The sequence below is a fragment of the Panthera leo genome, chromosome E3 (assembly GCF_018350215.1).
Source record: "Panthera leo isolate Ple1 chromosome E3, P.leo_Ple1_pat1.1, whole genome shotgun sequence".
NCBI classification, from domain to species: domain Eukaryota; kingdom Metazoa; phylum Chordata; class Mammalia; order Carnivora; family Felidae; genus Panthera; species Panthera leo.
Window position 1 is genome coordinate 15,770,534 of NC_056694.1, and position 22,717 is coordinate 15,793,250.

Below are 22,717 nucleotides of genomic sequence, written 5' to 3' on the forward strand. Positions count from 1 at the left end.
AAAAATTATGTTTGCTTTGACAGGTAAAATTGGAGTGATATAGGGAAGCTAAACATGGCCCCTGTGCAAGGATGGCATGCAAATTTGTGAAGCATTCCATATTTTTGTCAACTATACTTTGATTTAAAAAAAAAAAAAACAAACTCTCGGGACACCTGGGTGGCTCAGTCGGTTAAGTGTCCAACTTCAGCTCAGGTCATGATCTCATGGTTTGTGGGTTCAAGCCCCGCATTGGTCTGTGTGCTGACAGCTCAGAGCCTGGAGCCTGCTTCAGATTGTGTTTCTCTCTCTCTCTGCCCTCCCCTGTTTGCACTCTCTCTCTCTCTCTCAAAAATAAATAAACATTAAAAAAAAACACCTCTCAGGTGGGGCACCTGGGTGGCTCAGTCAGTTGAGTGTTCAACTCTTGATTTCATCTCTGGTCATGATCCCAGGTTCTGGGATTGAGCCCGGCATCAGGCTCTGTGCTGAGTGTGGAGCCTGCTTGAGATTTTCTCTCTCTCTCTCTCTCTCTCTCTCCCTTTGTCTCTATCTCTTCCCCTTGGCTCCTCCCCTGCTCATGTGTGCACACCTGCACACTCCCTCTCTCTCAAATCAAATTATAAATAAATAAATAAATAACTCAAAAGTAGGAATAAAGGGAAATTTCCTAAACATAATAAAGGGCATGTATTTATTTATACAATTATGATAATCTTTTTTATTGGTATCATAATACATTGGCTTATTAATAATTAGGGCGTTCTGCATATACAATATCTCATTATGGACAAGAAAATTTTAATGTTGATTATTTGCTAGATAAAGGGCATTTATGAAAAACCCACAGTAAACATCACATTCACAGACTGAAAGCCTTTCCCTTAAGATAAGGAACAAGACAAGGATGCCTGCTTTTACTGCTGCTATTCAATATTGTAGCCAGTGAATTAGACAAGAGAAAGAAATAAAAGACCTCCAAACTGGAAAGAGATAAAACTATGTTCATGGATGGCAGGATTCTGTATTTAGAAAATCCCAAAGAATCCACGAGAAATTTGCTAGAGTGATAGTGTGTTACACCAACCCTAGAAAACTAATACAGTCACATTCTGAAGTTCTGGGTGAATATGAATTTGAAGTGGGGAGAGGCACGTTCAACCCACTACACTGGGCTTTCAGATTCCTTTACTGACATTTATTCTTCTATTCCTTTTTTTTTTTTAAGTTTGTTTATTTATTTAAAGAGAGTGAGCGGGGGAGGGGCAGAGAGAGAGAGAGAGAGAGAGAGAGAATACCAAGCAGGCTCCTCACTGTCAGTGCAGAGCCCAATGTGGGGCTCCATCAAAACAATGAATGAGATCATGATCTGAGCCAAGACCAGAAATCTGATGCTTAATTGACTGAGCCACCCAGGTGCCCCTATTCTTCCATTTCTAATCTGAAGATCACTTTCCCAGACAGCTGAGGTGGAAATAAGACAAGCTGCAGGCAGCCAGTCACTATGTTCTTGTTCCAAACACAACTTCAAAGCCTCTTATGGTCACGTTAGCCTGTTTTTGTGTTTCCCCCTCTTGTCTTCTTATTGTAAACCAGGTCTCCACACGGCACTGGACCTGTTTGCCTTGTTTTCTGTTTCCCATCTGCTCCAGTTCAGCCAGAACGACTCCCCCTCCCCCACTCATTTGACATTACCCAGTAGAATTTGGATTTTGAGGTTTCCAGAGCCACCCTCCTCCTTAGAACATCTACTGAACTCCGTGAGTTCAGCCGCTCACTTCTGGATCATGTCTTAGAGTTGTATGCTTCCTGCCCAATATTTGAGACTAGGGATTGTCATTTTTGCTAAGGAAAGGGACTGTTGTGGGAGCAGGGACCTGGTTGATCTTCCCTAAAGGTGAAATCAGAAGGAGTGGATCAGTTTGACAAGCTCCCTCCTCAGGGTCAGGACCCAAGCAGAACTTTCATTCGCTGCCTTAGCTGATGCCTGTCCTGTGGCTGACCTTGAAGAATGCCCCCTGCACCCTGAAGTACCCAATGGCTCCCCGAGCCAGGCTTGAGAGCTGGCCTGGGCTGTTGGCAACTGCTTCATCTTCAGTCCTTGCTCTGATAAATCCTCCCTCCTCCAGACAACGGGACATTCATTTCTTTTCTCTACTCTTACCCCTTTGAAAGTCCATCTCTGGGATGTCCTCAAGCATCCTTCCTATCGGCAGAGCAGCTCTGCAGTCTGGAAATGGGAGAGGAGGCAGCCCTGACCCATCTCCCAGACGTTTGCTCCTCAAAGGTGAACTCAGACCCCACAGCAGGCAGAGCCTGGAGATCAAGGACCTGGATAGCGAGAACTTCAATGCAAGTTCAAAACCTCCTGACTCCCTGGGTTGTTATTTTTTCCTCCTCTTCCTTTTGTTTCCCCTGGAGTGAACTCTTAAAGAAAAAAAAACAAAAAACAAAAAACGCCTCTGGGCATTTTTTTTAGGGAAGGGAGGAGAAAATGTGATTCCATATTTTCTGTAATGTTCTGCTAATGTTGAAAAAAATGTATAAAGTGACAGACCTAAAAACACTGATTTCGTATTCTCAATTCACAAAGCAGGATTATAATATAGACACATTTATTTTCAAACATTAAGAGGCAAAGCCCAGGGGTGCCTGGGTGGCTCAGTTGGTTAAGCATCTGACTTTGGCTCAGGTCATGATCTCACAGTTCATGAGTTCAAGCCCCACACTGGGCTCTCTGTTGTCTGGGTATACCTGCTTCAGATCCTCTGTCTTTCTCTCTCTGCCCCTCACCCACTGTCTCTCTCTAAAAAATAAATAAGCATTTTTTTAAAAAGATGCAAAAGACCACATATTATATAATTCAACTTACATAAAACATCTGGAATAGACAAATCTATACAAAATCTAGACAAAAAATAGATTAGCAGTTGCTTAGGACTGGATGGGAGGGATAGAAGGATAGAAAGCAAAGAGCAGAGTTTCCTTTTGAGGTGATGAAAATGTTCCAAACTTGATTGCAATGATGGTCACACACATCTGTGAATATACCAAAAATTATTGCATTGTATACTGTAAATGAATGAATTATGTGGTGTTTGAATTCTATTTCAATAAAGCTGTTAAAAAAAATAAACATCAGGGGGTGCATGGGTGGTTCAGTTAAGCATCCGACTCCTGATTTCAGCTCAGGTCATGATCTCACGGTTCATGAGATCAAGCTCCACGCTGGGCTCTGTGCTGATAGCTCTCTTTGCTGAATCCACTGCAAGAATGGGGACCATTTATCACTAGCCAGACTGTCCACATTCCAGAAATGTTATCACTCTGAAAGACCAGGTATTGTGAAAGCCCAGAGGAATCCTGTGGAGGGACCTCATCACTTTAGAAATCAGCCTCCTTGGAAAGAAAAGCAGGAGATTCTGGGTTGACAAAGAGAAACTGGTGACAGTTCACACAGTCTGTAGTCAAATATAGCACATGATCAAGGGTGTTCCACTGGGTTTCCATTAGGAGGAGGTCTGTGTGTGCTCACTTCCCCCATTTATATCTGTATTCAGGAGGGTGGGTCTCTTGTTGAAATCTGATTTTTCGTGAATGAAAAAAATCAATCTGCTGGGTAAGTGAGGCCCAGTGTTACTTGTTCAGTATCTTAAGCCCAGAAAGTTACTGGCATTGAACTTGTACCAAACTCAGCTTCTTTGATTCAGCAAGCTACAGCAGTTAATCAATCACAGGCTATCAGAAAAATTTTAGATGTTATCTGTCTCTTAGAAAGGAAATGATTGGTGGGCTGATGAAAAGATCTGAGGTCGTTCAGCTACAGAAACAAGAAGTTGCTAAATGAGTCCCAGGACCTATTTGAGATAATGTTTAAATGCAATAAAATTTATCTATTGGGGAGCAAAATAGGAAGTCTCAGACTTGTGCTCTGATCAGCTGAGTATCCTGTGACTTGCTTATTAAATTCAAAGCTGTGACCATACAATCTTTGCAGGGACATTTTGTGTTGCTGCACTCGACCATGAAGGGAAAGCATTAGTATTTTCCGTCTTAGACATCAGAAAGTCCTTTGGATGTAGGGTAATTTGGGAAAAGGAGTGAATGTGCCATCAACAATGGTAAATGTAGTTTTGGGTGTATTACCTTGAGTAAGTCATTTTACCTCTCTGAGCCTTAATTTCCTCATCTGTGATAGAGACAGAATAGTCATTTTATAGTCTTCCAGAGCCATAAGGATCCCTTAGCAGAATGCCTGCTCACAGGATTTCTATTGTTATTGTCATCAAGTGATAGGAATCCAGTGGGCACCCACACACACCTCACCTTTGCCCCAGTGATGCTCTGTAGGCTCTCACTTGGGGGTCAGGGACCATGTGATGGTAGTCATGGGACAAGGAAGAGGGTCAGCTGCCAGAAAGTCACAGTCTGGCTAAAGCCAGACAGCCAGGACTCTAGTACTGTCCCCTGAGTACAAATGTGCTGACAGCTGCCATCCCAGGAAGAAGGAAAAGGGAGAGGAAATGAAAGACTTGGCATCTGAACCACGCTTAGAAAGATGACCCGGAGATCAGCCCAGACAGTGCTACAGCCTCCAAGACAAGCCTGGGAAAGTATTTCTGGGCCCAAGAGGCGGGTACATAAGCAGAAGTGTGCTGAGGGATGGGAGAAATGCCCAGAAAAGTAGCTTAAGACAGACCTACAGTCAAATAGCAAAATGACTCCATGTTTCAGATACAAAATACCGGTGAATAAAGCACAAAAAGAAACAGACCCGGAAAGATCTAGTCAAGATTAAAGTAAGCGAGGCCTCTTTGTGAACCAGACACAAGCAGAAGTGGTGAATAGGGAGCCACAGGGACCTGCCCTGGGTCAAGGGCAGAGCTGGTGGCCGAGCACTTCCCTTCTGTGGGGCAGCAGGAAATGAAAGCACCCATGTGTACCAGCCCCATGGAGGGCCCTCAGGATGCCCAGTAAAGGGGAAGATGAGCAGACCCACCAGGCCGCCAGGCCACATCTCTATTCCTAGAACGCAGCTGGGCAGTCTTGCATGTGAGCGCAGGATCAAGAACCACCTGAGGAATGGACGGCGTGGAGTTGGTTGTGAAAGTGCGAAATGGAAACAGCCTAATTGCTGCATAGGAAAAGGGCAGGGGCACCTGGGTGGCTCAGTGGGTTAAATGTCTGACTCTTGGTTTCTGCTCAGGTCATGATCTTGAGGTTCGTGGGACCGAACCCCTGGATGGACTCTGCACTGACAATGCAGGGTCCTGCTTAGGAGCCTGCTCTCCTCACTCTGCCCCTCCCCGGCTCATGGTCTCTGTCTCTCTCAAAATAAACAAACCTTGAAAAAAAAAAAAAAAAGGAAAAGGGCAAAATCAGTGGTGGTGTATTCACACAGTGGAATCTTCTCCAGCAATTAAAATGGGTGAACTAGAGCTATGTGTATCAGTGTGGACAGTTCGGGCCAAAGCACATGATGTGGCTATGCGTGGTCCTGGGGGTGGGAAAGTAAACCCATCCCCCCAGGGAAGGATGCTGCTGTCAATGAATGGTTATTCAGTCTACCACAGGTATTCAGAGAAAGAGAGGAGCAAGGTCACTTCAGACTACGACCAGTGTCAGGGATAAATCAGGGAGATGTGAGAAGGTGACTGGAGAGGGTGCTAATTTATATTAGGTGTGTCAGAGAAGAACCTGCCCCTTATTTCTCTTGTTTAAAATTATCTTCTGGGGGTGACTAACTGGCTCAGTCATTTAAATGTCTGACTTTTGATTTCGGCTCAGGTCGTGATCTCACGGTTCATGGGTTCAAGCCCCTAGTCAGGCTTTGCACTGGCAGTGCAGAGCTTGCTTGGGATTCTCTCTCTCCCTCCCTCTTTCTCTGCCCCCTCTTCTCTCTCCACCCCCAAAATAAATAAATAAACATTAACTTCATATTTCCAAACTGTTCACTGGTGGTTGAGGGGCTACATCATCTGGTGACCAATTCAGACAAGTTCTCTGACAAATATTTGGAGGAAAGCCTCAGAAATAAGAGCAGGAACTAGAAACCAGTGCCCAAGAGAGCTGAAACTCAGTAACTTGCCTACATTTGTTAGTTAGGCTAACGTTCTCCTTCTGGCAGATGAGTCCTTAGAGTAGAAAGAGTTTGTGCACCTGTATTTGGGAATATCAAAGAGGGAGCTGGTCTCATTCCCAGATCAGGTTTAGGGGCTGGGGAGAAGAAGATTTCGAGGGTGAGGTGGGTGGGGGCAGCAAGTGAGGAAGACAAATGGTAAGGCCAGGTAGAGATGCTCCAAAAGAACAGCTATGGAGTGGCAGGTGACCCCAGGGAGAGGCAGAGCATTGGTGGAAGAATGGCTTCCAGAAAGAATGAGATGAGGACTGCTAGATCCAGAAAAATGGGGCGGGCAGAAGAGATGGCTCTTCAGTGTGGTAAAGGAGCAAGTTTATAGTGAATGGGGATGGTGAAGGTAAGAGGCAGCAGGAATATACAGGCAGTGGTCCAGTATATGAGCAACGATGGGAAAAGAAAGGACTAAAGTCAAGTAGATCACAGAACTGAGCCCCAGGATGGGGAGGCTACTCACAGGGACAAGAAGTAGGACGGAGAAGGGGCTGAGCCACGGGCCGAACTGCACAGTGAGTTTGTGTGAGCAGGGAGAGTCTTGGAGACCAAAGGGGTGTGAGGATAAAGCTGTCTGAATGGGGTATTAAAGAATGAGAGGGGTGCCTGGGTGGCTCAGTCGGTTAAGTGTCCAACTTCAGCTTAGGTCATGATCTCAAGGTTCATGGGTTTGAGTCCCACATTGCGCTCTCTGCTGACAGCTCAGAGCCTGGAGCCTGCTTCAGATTTTCTCTCTCTCTCTCTCTCTCTCTCTCTGCCCCGCCCCTGCTCACACTCTGTCTTGCTCTCTCTTTCAAAAATAAATTAAAAAAAACCCACAAAGACAAAAAACAAACAAAAAGAGAATGAAGGCAGAGGGAAGGGCATGAGCGAAGGCACAGAGTCATGCAGCAACATGGTGTGTGCAGGAATCGAGGGCCAGGAACGGGTGTGATGGTTGACAAACCAAGCTTTGGGGTTTGGATTTATCCTCAAAGAGATAGGGACCTGCTCATTTCTCCTATTCCTATACTCATAATTTTGGGATGTCTCTAGATACATCTTTGGATCTGCTCTCTACCTGCCTTCATTTCTTTGGTGACCACATAAATCCTCAAAGCCGACAACTTCCAAGTTTACATCTCCAGGCTCATATATTTATACAAGACCAAAAACTTAGGGGTGGAGGTGGGGTAGGAGAGGAAATTGGGCCAATGGGCTTTACCCACCAGGGTCTGTTTTTCAGGTTCACCTTTCATTAGTTCTCTGTCCTCTTCCCCATTAGACGGTAGAAAATCAATTTGTATTAAAGCTGAAGGGTAAATGAAAAATCAATTTATTAATTTTAGGAGACAATAGACCTTTAATTATTTATTTTTTGCCTGTTTTTTCAAAAATATATTTTTGAAAATTTGTTTTTTTAATTTTAAATGTTTATTGATTTGTTTTATAATTGATTTATTTATTTTGAGAGAGAGAGAGAGAGAGAGAGAGAGCTGGGGAGGGACAGAGAATGAGAGAGAATCCCAAGCAGGCTCCGCACTGTCAGCGCAGAGCCTGATGTGGGGCTTGAACCCACTAACTATGAGATCATGACCTGAGCCCAGATGAGGAGTCAACCAATTAACTGACTGAGCCACCCAGGTAGCCCTATTTATTCATGTTTGAGAGAGAGCGAGCACAAACAAGGGAGGGGCAGAGACAGAGAGATACAGAATCTGAAGCAGGCTCCAGGCTCTGAGTGGACAACACAGAGCTGGATGTGGGGCTGGAATGTATGAACCACAAGATCATGACCTGAGCCAAAGTCCCACACTTAACCCACTGAGCCCCCCAGGTGCCCCTATTTATTTATTTTGAGAAAGAGAACATGGAGGAGGGGCAGAGAGAGAGAGGGAGAGAGAGAATCCCAAGCAGTCTCCGCACTGGCACTGACACCGCTGAGTCTGATGCAGGGCTCAAATTCACCAAATTAGATTACGACCTAAGCTGAAGTCTGATGCTTAATTGAGCCACCCGGGCGCCTCTGCCTGTTTGATTTTAAAAAAGCATTTATTGGTTTGATTAAAAGAATAATGTTATGTTCATTGCAGGAAATTTCAAAAAAATCAAAAAAGTATGAGAAACAAAATGGAAATTATCTATAACACCAGTAATGCTTCACATCTATCTGTATTTCTGCGGATACAATATTTTGATCATACTGTATGTACTTTTGCATCCTACTTTTCTTGTTTTTATATTGTGAGAAAAAAAAAAACCTTTAAATCTTGTCAGCTCCTAAAATATATTTTATTTTTACTACTCTGGGGACACTGTTGGCAGTATGAAGGCCCATTATTAGGTTGCTTTGTTAAGTATAAAATCAGCAAAAAGTAAAAAAAAATAGTATTTTGAAGAATCAGGTAACTGTACAAACAATTTTATCTAGACCAGGTTACTGGGGCCATAAGCCCCCTCTCCTTGCATCTTTATGATCCCACAACACCAACTGGGAGCCCTGAGCCCCTGGTTAGAGGTTTGGGGCTCAGGTGACGGTAGGTGGAGGCCCACGGTCAAGGCTACGGCCGCGGGGTGCACGCCACCAGGCACCGCAGAGACTTCGCCTGGGCTCACGGGCTGTCCGGCTGTTTCCCTGGGTCCCGCTCTGGCCGCAGCCCCGGACCGACCGCCCCGGGCGGGGGAGCAGTCGGACCGGGGAGGACAAGGCGGCGGGGACCTCTGCCTCTGCCTTTCAGGACGGGGGCCGGAGGCTCGGGGTCCCGCTCCCCTGAGGGCCTAACCTCGGGCTCCCCGCCGGCCCACCCCCATCCCCGCCGCGGCCCTGTGGCCAGCCGACAGTGGCGTCCCTGCGGCCCCAGAGCTCCTCCGGACCGGGAACTCGCCCTCAACCAAAATGGCGTGGGAGGCCTCAGGTGGGGCACGTGACTTCGCGCGCCGCCCCGTCCGCCTCCAGCGCCGCTCCGAGCCCGGCGGTAAGCGGCTGGCTGTGAGCTGCCACCGGCGAAGCATGCTCCGGGGGCCGGCGGCGGTCTGGGCGGCGCTCGGCCCGCTGCTTTGGGCCTGCGGGCTGGCGCTGCGGGGCGGGATGCTCTACCCCCGGGAGAGCCCGTCGCGGGAGCTCAAGGAGCTGAACGGCCTCTGGAGCTTCCGCGCCGACTTCTCCGAGAACCGGCGCCAGGGCTTCGAGCAGCAGTGGTACCGGACGCCGCTGCGCGAGGTGCGGGCCCAGCGGGGTAGGTGGGCAGGGAGCCTTCCTCTGAGGTCTCGGAGCTGTCGGCCAGGAGGAGGTTAAAGCTGGACGGCTTTGGAGGCTTGGGATCAGACGACGGGGAGAGGGACTGCGAGGGAGGAAACGGGTGGAGGGCCGGCCCGGACGTCCGGGGGGCGGCGGGGCAGGCCTCTGCTCCAGCCCGGTTCGGTAAGACTGGCTGAGCCGGACAGGCTCGAGGCGCTGGCACCGAGCTCGGGGGCGGGAGGACAGGAGGTGTAGGCGTCTTGGCACCAGCCCTGCCCCGGCGCGAAGGACTTGGCACCCACCTGGCCAAGGACTCCTCCCGGCTCTCCCCTCTGACTTGGGTGGTGTCGGCGGGAAGTGGTGCTGGGCCTGTGTGCCCACTGGCCCTCTCTTCTCCCCTAGATCCTCTTTTCTCAGTCTTTGCCATCCGTTCCCCAGGGGAGGAAGAACTGGGTGCCGGGCTTGTGCCCCACTCACAGTTTCCTCAGCAGAGCAGCCCCTGCCCCCACCAGCTTCCTCCCCGGGGCAGTCGGTCGTCTTCCTCTTAGGGTCTGGTCTGAACAGATCCTCTTGCCTCTGCCTGGGTTATGGGCTGGGCTCGCCCCTGTCCACAGACTGCCCTGAGAAGGAGCTGGCTGCCCCCCAGCCCCAGACACAAACCATGCTAGCAGGAGGATCTCTTACCAAGTTATGGATCCATTCAGCCAACGTTTTTTGAGTCCCTTACCTGCAGGGCTGTGCCAGACCCTGGGATACAGCTGTGAGGGACAGAGGAAATCCCACAGACAGGATGTCAGGAAGGTCTTCCCCAGGCTGCTTCCAGGCTCACTGAGCTGTCCTGCTGGTGCCTAGAGGACATCTACTGGAGATGTTCAGGGGATGCCCTGTCAGGCTCAGGCTCACCCAGTTCTGCCAGGTTGTCAGAAGGCAGTATCCCATGGGCCCCCAAAGGCCTTCCCTGACCATCCCTGCCACCCTCCACACTCTCTTCATAGAGCCGATCACCTTGCTCAGCGTTGTAGGTATTCACTGTACACCGTTGATCGAGTGACTGAGTGACCGCTGTCTGCTTCGTGGAGCTGTGCGAATTAAATGAGCCCCATAAGCGGCATCAGTCAGTTGCTGGCAAAGAATAAGAATGGTGGGGTGGCCTGGAATCCCGGGGCCCAGGAGAAGTCATCTTACCCAGCCTTCTTCCTGCAGGCCGGGTGGCTGGGGGACGTGGCCCCCGGGGAAGGGGGTTGCCTGGGTCCTGGTCTTCGATTCCTAGGTGGTCTGGACCTGATCCCAGCCCTTCTTTCCTCAGTCGGGCCCCACCCTGGACATGCCGGTTCCCTCCAGCTTCAATGACGTGGGCCAGGATAGGCAGCTGCGCAGCTTTGTCGGCTGGGTGTGGTACGAGCGGGAGGCGACCCTGCCCCAGCGATGGACTCAGGACCTGGGCACCAGAGTGGTGCTGAGGATTGGCAGCGCCCACTACTATGCCATTGTGGTGAGTACAACAAGCATCGGGCAGGGCGAGTGGTCAGGTGCAGTTGCTGAGCAGCCTGGGGCTGCCTTGAGGTGTGTGGTTCCCAGGGGTCACCTGACAGCCTGCCTCCTGGGGTGGACTGGGGGGGGTACACCCATGTCCCACACTGGGGTTGGTGCCCTGGGTCGGGGGAAGGTTGCCTGATGTGTTTAGCTAGAGCTTCATTCCTCCATTCCTGAGGCGGGGGTGGCTGGCGGGGCCCCGAGCCCCCACATACGACACTTGTGTGTGAGGGAGTGCCTGCGATGGCCGCCCTGACTTGCTGTTCCCTCCCCGTATCTCTCTGTCTGCAGTGGGTGAATGGGGTCCACGTGGCAGAGCATGAGGGGGGCCATCTCCCCTTCGAGGCTGACATCAGCAAGCTGGTACAGAGTGGGCCCCTGGCCTCTTGCCGCATTACCGTTGCCATCAACAACACGCTCACCCCCCACACTCTGCCGCCAGGGACCATCCTCCACCAGACGGATACCTCCAAGTGAGCGGCACCCTGCTCCCCCCTCCACCCCACTCCCCACCCTGCCGACTGGTCTTCCCACTAGGGGCAGGGTGGCCCTAGCAGAGGTGAGGCCCTGGCTCTGGGAGGCCAGGGAGACATGTGAGCTGAGGTCAGAGGATCAGAGCAAGGTCCAAGTTGGCCATTGTTCTCCCATCCTAGGTACCCCAAGGGTTACTTTGTCCAGAACATAAACTTTGACTTCTTCAACTACGCGGGGCTGCATCGGCCCGTGCTCCTCTACACCACACCTGCCACCTACATCGATGACATCACCGTCAGCACCAGCGTGGACCAAGACACTGGTAAGGGCTCCCTGCAGGAACTTCCCTCAGCCAGGCCCCAAGTGGCTCTGCTCCCTGTTTGGAAAGATGCTCCAGGAGAAAGCCTCTGCCGGCATCTCTTCCCCCTCGGGCTTCCCATCTGCCCAAAAAGAGCTGAAATCCAGCCTGTCTGAACTGGCACGGGCAGCAGAAATCATTCATCTGGTCTGACCTCATTTTGTGAGGGAACGAAGCCCAAGGAGAAGTGGGGCTTGTGTAAAATCATAGCTCAGGGTGAATCGCTTAGGATTCATGAGAATCTGTGTCCCTTCCCACTGTGCTGCCCTCGCCTCATCTCCCCTCACTGCAGGTTGGGCTCCAGAAATAAACAGTTGTTGGCTGAGGACTCCTCAGAGTGGTGGCTGCAGGAGGCTCTCTGTGTGACCCAGATCGTGTCCCTCCCTTTTTGGTCTGATCTTCCTTGTCTCTCGCAGGGCTGGTGGATTACCAGATTTTTGTTGAAGGCGGTGAACACTTTCAACTGGAAGTGCGTCTTCTGGACGAGGAAGGCAAAGCCGTGGCCCGGGGGACAGGGGGTCGGGGCCAGCTGCAGGTGCCCAATGCCCACCTCTGGTGGCCATACCTGATGCATGAGCACCCTGCCTACCTGTACTCATTGGAGGTAACGAGGTCTTTTGCCCCCACCCAGCAGCCTTGGCTTCCAAGGGGGTGCGGGACAGGTAGTCGGGTACACGTGGTCCTCTGAGCTTCCGGTCTGATTTTCTCACCGCTTGGTAGGGAGGCCCAGTTTTGAAGAGCAGGCACCAGGGGCAGGGTGAATGTTCCTCCTTGTTAATGGCAGAAGCTGGGAATTTCTGCATCTCTCCGCGTGCAGTCCCAGACGTTGGCCGTTGTGGTTCACGAGGGGCCTTCCCGCTGGAGGGTGGGCTGTGTGGGGCTCAGGCCAGCACGGATGCCTCACACCGGTGCTCGGCTTTCACAGGTGAGGTTGACCGCGCAGACGGCAGCTGGGTCTGTGTCTGACTTCTACACTCTCCCCGTGGGGATTCGCACGGTGGCTGTCACAGAGCACCAGTTCCTCATCAATGGGAAACCTTTCTATTTCCACGGGGTCAACAAGCACGAGGATGCAGATGTGAGTCGTGGCTTCTGGGTTCCTGTGACAGTTGTTGCTCGCCACTGTCTTCCGCGTGACCCCTGAAGCAATTGAGGGTGACTCAGAGCAGTGAAGCAAACTGCTTGAAACAGTTGCCAGATGGGGCCTGATGGGGCCTGTCCTTGTGCCAGATTGAGGGCTAATGGGGTGACCCTTCCGGGGCCTGGCTCCAGACGGAAGTGCGTCTGGGACAGGGGAGGGAGGATCACTCGACTGTGCTCTCCCCTAGATCCGAGGGAAGGGCTTTGACTGGCCACTGCTGGTGAAGGACTTCAATTTGCTTCGCTGGCTCGGGGCCAACGCCTTCCGCACCAGCCACTACCCCTACGCGGAGGAGGTGATGCAGCTCTGTGACCGCTATGGGATCGTGGTCATCGACGAGAGTCCCGGTGTGGGCATCGTGCTGGTGTGAGTGCCCGCCGCCCTCCCTGCTCAGCCTGCCGGGGGCGCAGGCGCTGACGGCTCCTTTTCCTCCCTCTGCCACAGCGAGAGCTACAGCAACGTGTCTCTGCAGCACCACCTGGAGGTGATGGAGGAGCTGGTGCGCAGGGACAAGAATCACCCGGCTGTTGTGATGTGGTCTGTGGCCAATGAGCCCGCTTCCTTCCTGAAACCTGCCGGTTACTACTTCAAGTGAGTGCTCCCTCTGCCCTGGGTGGGGTCAGGGGTGAGACCTCAGCCCTCTGGTCTGGGTCAGCCTTGGGTGGCAGCGCTGAGGTTGGCCCTGGGGCAGGCATGTGCCATGAGAGGCAGCGCCCACTCCCAGCCCAGGTGGGGGTGCCTCCGTACATGGTCACTGCAGGGCACCAAGTACACACCCACCACTTGTGATTTCAACCCACCGAGCCCCAGTGTCCCTTTTTCACATCTGAAATGAGATCTAGGGTTAACTTTTCTTTTTTAGGTTTATTTATTTTAAGAGAGCGCGTGCAAGTGGGGGAGGGACGGAGAGAGGGAGAGAGAGAGAATCCCAAGCAAGCTCTGCACTGTCACCACGGAGCCTGACAGGGGGCTTGAACTCACAAACCGTGAGATCATGACCTGAGCTGACACCAAGAGTCACATGCTTAACCGACTGAGCCACCCTGGGCACCCCTGGAGTTAACTTCTGCACAGAGTGACTTAGACACATAACTTCAGGTTATGAAAAGAACAGTGGCCTGGCACAACTATGATATAGAGGACGGTCGTTTATATAATTACACGTGAGTGCATGAGCCAACTCCCCAGAAGAGCCAGTGAAGGGGTCAGACGCTTGCACTTAGATGTGGAACCGCCTGAGAACGCAGCTACAGATGCTGACAGTGGGGGCATCGTTTTGGTGACTGATGCCACCGGCGGTGTTTCCTTCACTGCTGTGCATTTACGAAGTGGTGACTCACTCTAGGTAAAGTTCCAAGCCAAACCAAATATAGTCTTCTCTCAATTTTTATGTTATCTCCATTCCTGGGAAATTTAGTGCATGTTACACCTGCAAAAACCACTTGGTGATGCTTTGGGTTCATCTCTGTAAAGTGGCTTTATGAAACTGGATTATGTAGGCACATAATTATACACAGGTTTTTCAATGACATGCACGTTCTGACTGTTTTAAGTTACATTATTAGACAGGATCAGCCCATCTAAAAGTTCACGGTCCCATTCACTAAATGCCAGTAGGCTCTCCCGACCCTGGCATTGCAGTGGACAGAAACCACACCTACGGGTGGCTTCCAGCAGTGGGAGGGTTTACTACCTCAGGGTGGGGGTGGTCCTCGGTTCCTTGTCTTTCTTACAATCATGCAGTTGTAACTTGGCCCACAGAGGGGAATCACTTCGCTTGGCTATAGAGGCAGCAGAGGCCATTCAGTGTCGTGGAGTGCTGTGAGCTGAGCCGTAGGTACAAGATGCGGGGCTCTGAGCAGCAGGCCCACTGGGCAAAGCTCTGAACGTGCAGCCTGGTGCCTTGAGGCACAGGCCTGTGTGAGCCAGGGCTGGGAGACAGAAGTTTGTTGTGGGGCAGAAAGCGCAGGTGTCCGAGAATGGGTGTCTGCAAGCTTTTCTGGGAGGTGGGGAGAAGGTGATGCATGATCGTTGGTGCAGTAGGGAGGTGGCCAGGGAATGGCTGGAGCTGCCTGGGCATCAGGAGCTCAGCGAGGCTTCAAAGCTTCCTGGAGGCACACAGGTTGTTTCAGAGTGTGGCTCTGGGACTCGAGGTGAAGGGTGCCGTTCTGGCTTGAGGAACCGCAGCCTTCGTATGAGGAGAGCAGGGTGGGAAGAGTGTCATGGAGAAGGAAGCCAGCTGTGGGGACGGGGAGCAGAGGAGCAAGCTTGACCAGTGAACGGAGTGACCTGTGCTGAGGTGGCCTGTGACGGGTCCCCAGGCTGAGCCCCGAGCGCAGGCTGGGCCCTCTGTTGGGAGCCTCTTTCCGCAGCTCCTCCTTGGTGAATGAGACGAAATGCTGTTTCTTCTGAGTATGGGGGTGACTCTCCAGTGTCAGTTAAGTGCCCTGCTATTGTCTCCCAGAGCCCTGTACCGCCCACTTGTAATGGCAGCATAGCGTTTCCCCGTGCAAATGTCTGGTCCCACTGCTCCTGTTCCAGTCTCCAGTGAGTGCCCAGTGCACACACAGCCCGCCTCCTCGCACACATCCTCTACTCGTTAAATTAACGTCCACGTTGGTCCACGCCCCACCCGTTCCCTGTTTTCAAGAGGTTTTTCCGAGATTCTGGCAGCACCCAGCCCAGCCCAGCCCAAGGACCCCAGCTGTGAGGGTGGCCTTCCCTCTGTGGGGGTAGGATTTGGGGAGCGAGAAGGAAAGAGGCCAAGGAACATGATCTAAGGCTAGAAGACCGTGTTTGCCTACCGAAAGGAGTCTTCAAGGTCGGCAGGGAGGAAGGGTTTTGTCTTTAGTTTTTGGCTGTGAGACAGGGTGGAGAGAGAGAGAGAAAGATGGCTGTATGAGGGCCCTTCCCAGACTGATGAGTCTGTGTCTTCTGCTCTCTGTGGACAGGACGCTGATTGCTCACACCAAAGCCTTGGATCCCTCCCGGCCCGTGACCTTTGTGACCAACTCCAACCATGAAGCAGACCTGGGGGTGAGCCTGGGGGTCTCCGTGCCACTTCTCTTCCCTGCCTGTCCTCTCGCCTTGCTCTGATGCTTGCTAACACAGGCTGCTGGGAGGAGCCCTGAGCAGCCGGTCCAGACGCGTCCCTGGATGGTCTTCAGGTTAAAGATAACTAGCTGCTTGTTTGCCCAGCAGTATGGCTTCTCAGTCCAAGGAGGCTGGGCACAGGGAGGTTTCGTGCGTTCTCAGGTCAGAGTCAGGGTTTGATGCTCCGCGGTTTAGTATGCTTTTAAAGTGGCACAGGTGTAAGGGAGCTTAAAGTTGTCACTGTCCAGTGTTTTTCAAACCCAGCTGGTTGTCAGAACCACTCAGAGAAGCTCTTTGAAAGTACAGATGCCTAGATGCTGATCTAAAATAAGTCCAGGCTGGCAATCTGGACTGGACTGGAATCGAAGGGTCAGACAGGCTCACTTGGCTGGCTGGACCACACGCATCCCTCCCCACCCCCTGGCACAGCAGCCCCTCGGAAACTATGCGCAGGGTTACACTGAGGCTGTAGATAGAACATGGCAGCAAGAGAATGTGTCTTCACCAGAGAACTGAAGGCCAGTCCTTAAGAGGAAAGCACTACAGAAAGAGAAAACATCTGCAGAAGGAATGGAGGAGAGAACGCAATGTACAAAATGAACTGGCAACACTCCTTTTAACATGAGCGACCAAAGGCTCGTAGCCCTGGTGTTTCCCTTGCCATCTTTTGAGAACAGCCCCTTCAAAGAAGCATAAAGACTGTGGCCAAACACCAGCATGGCACGGGCAGGCACGGATGTCCTCGGAGCCCAAGTGGCAAATCCTCGTTCTCGTCTTCTGTGTGGATGGGGCAGCCAGTGCCTGGGCCACAGAGGGTTGCCGGGCTCACCTAGTGGGATGCGTGGTCCGTGTGCAAGTGTCCACCCGTGGCCACTTCCCCAGCTCCCTCTTTCTGCCCGCTGCTTTCAGCCACAGTTTGGAAAGGGGCTCGGTCGCTTGGGAAGGTCGGACCACATCAGCCCCAGTACAGGCTTTCGAGACTGGCTTGTGTTCTGGTGATAGGAGAGGCCGGACAGTTGGCTGGCCTAGCCCTCGCCACTCAGTCCTGAGCACCGCACTTGTAGACATGAGGGGTCCCGCCCATCATTGCCGCTGCCCTCCTAGGAGGGAAGTTTTCGGCCGCTCTGTGGCCCCAGCACCAGCTCACGAATGACATGGTTCGCCAAGACCTTTGTGGGGAAAAAAACCGCCTCTGTCCTTCAGTTGGGAACATTTCCCAGGTAAGGGAAGCCCAGTGACAGGAGCGCCACCGCCCCGGGCTGGCGCCGCGGCCGGCTCACGGGGCATCTGCTCTACCGCTCAGTCTCTCCAGAGCCCAGCTACAGCCAGGTCAAGAGCGTCAGCCCAGGATTATAGACTTGCCTTATTCAGGTCACTTCTAGGTCTGCTACACGTGGGAGCACCTAGATCATTTTCTGCAGCCCCCTGTTGCCTCCTGTGCCGGAAGAGCCCCCTGAGTTTGTGAGCCCTAATGCTCTTACAGTCTTTTGGTTCGTGAACAGGTTTAATGCTCTCACCCTAGGCGCCGTATGTGGACGTCATCTGTGTGAATAGTTACTACTCTTGGTATCATGACTATGGTCACATGGAGGTGATTCAGCTGCAGCTGACAACCCAGTTTGAGAACTGGTACAGGACCTATCAGAAACCAATAATCCAGAGCGAGTACGGAGCAGACACCATTGCAGGGTTTCACCAGGTAAGTGGTGTAGAACATCGTTTATTTTTTCACTCTCGGACATTTCCCCAAGCTGGAAGTGTGCTCCTCTCCCACCCCTCACTTGTCCTGATGATCTCCATGCAGTGCTGGCTCACACCAGCCTGTCCTCCACACTCGCGGCTGCCGGACTCGGGCCTCCGCCTCGCTTGCTTGGTCCTCCTTACTGGCCTTGTTTCCAAAGAGCCTCCCCTGGCTGCCCGAGTGGTCTCCTGAGCGAATCCGAGTCTTGGGAGCCTTATCATTGGCTTCCCCCACGCTAAAGCCCCAGCCCTGGCCGGGGCAGTCAACGTCCTTTGCTCTTTGCCCTCTCCCAGGTCGTCCTCCCCTGCTTTCATTCCTGGGCTGTTTCCACCGTGCTTGTTGGCTCCTGCTCTGGTGTGGGCTGTTCCTTCTGCCTGGAATGCCCACGTAGCACCACATTCACCGACTACGGGATTCTTACTCTGTTCGCATCTCAGCTCAGACGTCCCCTCTTTGGTGAGGTTTACCCGCCTGCCCTAGGCAGAGGAAACTGCTCCTTCTGACTGGTCTTTGTCAGCGTTTCTCACTGGGTGCCATCATTATCTCTTTGGCCGCCTCCCTGACCAGACTGGGCTCCAAGAGAGAGACTGAATCCTGTGTATCAGTGCTTCCCAAGCCCTCAGCAGTGCCCGGCCCTCAGTGGGTGCTAAATAATAATTGTTAAGGAAATGAATGAAATCTTGGAGCCAGGTTTTGTTTTGTTTTTTTCTGTTTATTTTTTATTTTTGAGAGAGAGAGAGAGAGAGACAAAGGATCTGAAGTAGGCTCTGCACTGACAGCAGAGAGCCTGATGCGGGACTTGAACTCACGAACTATGAGATCATGACCTGAGCTGAAGTCAGACGCTCGGCCGACTGAGCCACCCAGGTGTCCCGGAGGAAGATTTAATCACTAGCTTTTCTCTCTCTCTCTCTCTCTCTCTCTCTCTCTCTCTCTTTTTTATTCATTTCCTTCCCAAAGATATGATGCTTTATCTTGGGGATTTTTTTCGTGTGGGTTCTTGAAGCACAGCCAGCCTCTCATCCCTACCCAGCTTCCTTACACTCTACTGTCACAAGTACCACATTCCTTGTTGACACATTTAAAAAAAATTTTTTTTGTAATGTTTATTTATTTTTTAAGCAATTTCCCTTTGTGTCTTTTTTTTTTTTTTATTTTTTTTTTAACGTTTTATTTATTTTTGAGACAGAGAGAGACAGAGCATGAATGGGGAAGGGGCAGAGAGAGAGGGAGACACAGAATCTGAAGCAGGCTCCAGGCTCTAAGCCATCAGCCCAGAGCCCGACGCGGGGCCTGAACTCACAGACCGTGAGATCGTGACCTGAGCTGAAGTCGGATGCTTAACTGACTGAGCCACCCAGGCGCCCCCGTAATGTTTATTTTTGAGAGAGAGACAGAGACAGAGTGTGGGTCGGGGAGGGACAGAGAGAGAGAGAGAGAGAGAGAAAGACACAGACTCTGAAGCAGGCTCCAGGCTCTGAGCTGTTAGCACAGAGCCCAACACAGGGCTCGAACCCATAAACCGTGAGATCATGACCTGAGCTGAAGTTGGACGCTTAACTGAGCCACCCAGGTGCCTGACACACCTTTCTTAATATGCTTATCCTTGGTATGTTGAACAGCTACCTCTATGTGCTATATTATTCTGTTCATACCCTTAAATTCATCTTGCTTACACAGAATGCCACTTTACAAACTGGTAAAGTAAGGGAAAATAGCTTATGAAGATAACGTATATGTACATCAGTTCTCCGTTTTTGAAAAGGTAACCAACTCTGAATGTTTAAGAAACTCAGTCTAGATCTAGTGCTGATAGGACCCTTTGCAGTGATGGAATGTTTCTGCATTGTCCAAGAGGGTAGCCACCAGCCACATGTGACTCTTGAGGACTTGAAATATGACTAGTTATGACTGAGTTGACTTAGTTTAATTCGGTTTTAAGAATTAGACAATGCAGTTGTCTAATGGGTTGTTTCCATTAAAACAAAGTAAGAACATATACATATACAACTTTGGAACTGGAACAAAACCTGGCTCAGTTGTACTGTTACATTACCAGTGTGTCCTCGATAGCATTTCTATCCTTTTCTTTGGAAAAGAAAGCCAAGGCCTATAGGGCTTTGTTCTCTTGTAAAGTGACTGAAAAGCTCTATCCTTGAACGTTTAAGATTTGAGTGCCCCTCAAATTGCCATGGGATGAAAACAGACCGTCCCAAGAACCTCTAAAAGGTCATTATATCTTAGTACACAGCACACAGGCGCTCTTCACCAGGTACTGAACGAGTCCACAGATGTGGCCTCTGCCTTCGTTCGTCAGGACCCTTCTCACCTGTCAGGTCCTTGACGTCTCCTCAAGGGAGCTTTGCGTGGCCCTTCTCAGCCCCACCGCTAACCACCCCCTGGCTCTGGCTCTGGCTCTGCACTCTGCCAGTCACCCCCGTTTACCCTCATTACGCTAACACCTTGAGTCTTTCTTGTCAGAGTATAAAGCCTGCAGGGGCAGGGACACTCGCCTTTCTTGCTTGTCACTTCATCACCAGAGCCTCCATCCATACTAAGTGATTATTTGTCGAATGGATGGATGTGCTAAGTAGCAGCTGCTCACCCAGACCAGATACAGAGGAATGCGAGTCGAGTTCAAGTGAGTCACACTATTTCTCAAATCGTCAGCTGGCAGCTACTTAAAATGTGAGTTTTAAATTTATTATCTGAAGAGTCATTTTTACTTCCAGTGTAGCTCAGCTTTCAGGCTGCACCGGTGAATAGAGATGGAAGATAAAATATCAAACTCTGCTTAGAAATAAAGCAGTTCCTAATTAAGGTTCCTTAAACAATCCCTTCTCTTTACTCTGGGCTACGCCACAGCCTGGCTGTGTCTCCACCCGCGCCCGAGTCCTGCAGTCACTGCAGCCCACCGTGGAGACGGGTATTTTGGTCACGTCACACGGATCTTTATTTTTACCTACCATTTACAATTCTGCCAGTCCTGCCTCTTAACTTCACTCTTTGCCTTGAATTCCAGGACCCACCTCTGATGTTCAGCGAGGAATACCAGAAAGGTCTGCTGGAGCAGTATCATTTGGTTCTGGATCAAAAACGCAAAGAATACGTGGTCGGAGAGCTCATCTGGAACTTTGCCGATTTTATGACTAACCAGTGTAAGTGGCGGTTGGGTTTGTGGAGTGTACTGTTCCTCATGTTTTCAGGTTGGCCTTTTAGTTCAGGACATTTGTTTGTAAGAGCAGTGGAAACAAGAGGGGGAAAGCTCTAGTCAGTGTAAGCTACGTGAGGATTTCCTAGTTTAGCAAGCAGCAATCACTTGCCTGCTTCCCAGATCATTTCATGGTAAAAAAGCAAACGGAGGAGGTATTATCTTGAGGCAAAAACGACCAACTTGCCTCTGTCTGTTTCACAACAGTGTGGAAAAAGTGGACCTAGCGTTGGATTCACGTGGGATACACTTATTATTCCAGAGTACGGTACAAAGCCCGGGAAACTTAGTATATTTTGGTGTGTTTTACATCGTTCGCTTGTAGAAGGCAGGTTTACCAAATGCAAGTGTCAGAGTGTTTGGAATGTGGGAGGGCCTGAAAGTCTTCGGAGAGAATACCGTCTGCATTCTTTCTCAGGCGGGGAGATGTGAGGGCCACTTCAGTGCCATTCATCGTGGATCCCATTTCTTTCTATACCTGTAGATGTTACTGGTTTCTTGATATCCCATAAACTTAGCATAGCGATTTGGGGAGGTAAGGAAGGATTTGGTAGTAGTGGGATTTATAACCTATTATTCACAGGGAAGGACAAGTCTTTGGAAGGCGAGAGTTTAATGAAAAATTAGAATGGAAAGAGGAAGGTAGAGTAAAAGGAACAAGAACTCAAGCCTCTCTCTGGCAAGTGAGATCGACGGCTCCTGAAGTCTGGTTTCGTGAATGGATGCGCTGGCTCTGTGTAGTAAGAAATTAGCTGTGTGACTGTGGACAGATGATCTGACCCTGTCACAAGCCTGTAAGTGGGGATGAGCCCCCTGCGGGTCGACGTAGGAATTCATGTGATAAAGTGCTTGGCGCAGTGCCTGGCATTTGCTTCTTGTGGAAAGACCTTCCCGTTCAACGGAAGCTGTGGTTTCACCTGAGGTGGAGAGAAGGTGTGCTGGGAGCCTGTGGCCCGCTTCGCCTCCTTCCCAGCTTCAGCTGCTGCAGAGCAGCCGACCAGCCACGGGCAGTTGGAACCCAGCCGGAAGTCTGCCTGAGAGAGCTTTGAAATCTGGTAGATCCCACCGAGGCACCCTTGCCTGGTCAGGACCCCGGCTCCCACTAGGAGAGCCGTCTCTTTAGAAAAGCCCAGGCCTTTCTCAGGGTAACTCCGGCTCAGTCCCCACTCTCATTACCGGGCAGCTGGGTGCTCATGTTTCAAACCTTATTTTGCAGATAAAAGAAAAATAATTTTAGATTTTCCTCTAAGAGACAACAACAACAACAACAAAAATATACCAGGGAGCTAAGCTGTTTGGGGGAGCAGCAGGTTAAATCTTTAGCCTTACGTTAAGTGGCCACTTCAGACCAGGCAATCCTAAGTTTTATAGAAAAGGACATTTCTGTTTCATGCCCAGCTTGTCTCTAGGTTGGTTCCTGTTTGGCCCATCAGAAGTCATCTGAAATACCTTTTTGCCTTGTTTTTAGCACCGCAGAGAGTAATGGGGAATAAAAAGGGGATCTTCACGCGCCAGAGACAACCAAAAGGGGCAGCGTTCCTTCTGCGAGAGAGATACTGGAAACTTGCCAATGAAACCAGGTATCCCTGGTCAGCTGTGAAGTCACAGTGTTTGGAAAACAGCCCATTTACTCTTTAAAGCAAGAGCTACCTCTGCTGACAAGAGCAGATAGCAGCCCCTCCTCCGCAAGTAAGGGGCGACTTCCACAGCAGTCCTGGACTGTGCATGGCCGACTGGGAAGTTTCTGGCCCGGATTTTGTACTAATTTCCCAGAAGGGAATGTCAGAGGTGCAGATAAAAGCTTTCGTAGTGTGGGAATAAAGAGTTGTCTTAAAAGTGA

General features: G+C 50.8%; 1 protein-coding gene and 1 non-coding gene across 5 annotated transcripts; both read left to right on the top strand.

Annotated features, from left to right (window-relative positions):
* On the top strand, window positions 1-106 carry LOC122210392. The gene has a single exon (XR_006198040.1). It is a non-coding gene; the product is annotated as a U6 spliceosomal RNA (small nuclear RNA).
* Window positions 107-9,037: 8,931 nt separating this feature from the next.
* On the top strand, window positions 9,038-22,717 carry GUSB (glucuronidase beta). 4 transcript variants are annotated; one of them, XM_042922199.1, is made up of 12 exons: window positions 9,038-9,308; window positions 10,633-10,818; window positions 11,151-11,332; window positions 11,513-11,655; window positions 12,108-12,295; window positions 12,617-12,769; window positions 13,020-13,198; window positions 13,277-13,423; window positions 15,784-15,868; window positions 17,448-17,624; window positions 20,689-20,824; window positions 22,346-22,717. In XM_042922199.1, exons 1-12 carry the CDS (start codon window positions 9,099-9,101, stop codon window positions 22,513-22,515), a joined length of 1,956 nt encoding a protein of 651 aa, XP_042778133.1. In that variant the 5' UTR covers window positions 9,038-9,098; the 3' UTR covers window positions 22,516-22,717. The 4 variants fall into 4 exon arrangements, with proteins under 4 accessions (XP_042778133.1, XP_042778134.1, XP_042778135.1 ...); XM_042922200.1 differs by having other exon boundaries at window positions 9,257-9,324; XM_042922201.1 differs by lacking the exon at window positions 9,038-9,308 and adding an exon at window positions 9,397-9,509.

Coding starts and splice junctions, on each gene's coding strand:
- GUSB (XM_042922199.1), top strand. CDS start 9,099: ATGCTCCGGGGGCCGGCGGCGGTCTGGGCGGCGCTCGGCCCGCTGCTT. Junction 11,656..12,107: donor CAGCGTGGACCAAGACACTG/GTAAGGGCTCCC, acceptor TGTCTCTCGCAG/GGCTGGTGGATTACCAGATT. Junction 13,424..15,783: donor CCTGCCGGTTACTACTTCAA/GTGAGTGCTCCC, acceptor CTCTGTGGACAG/GACGCTGATTGCTCACACCA.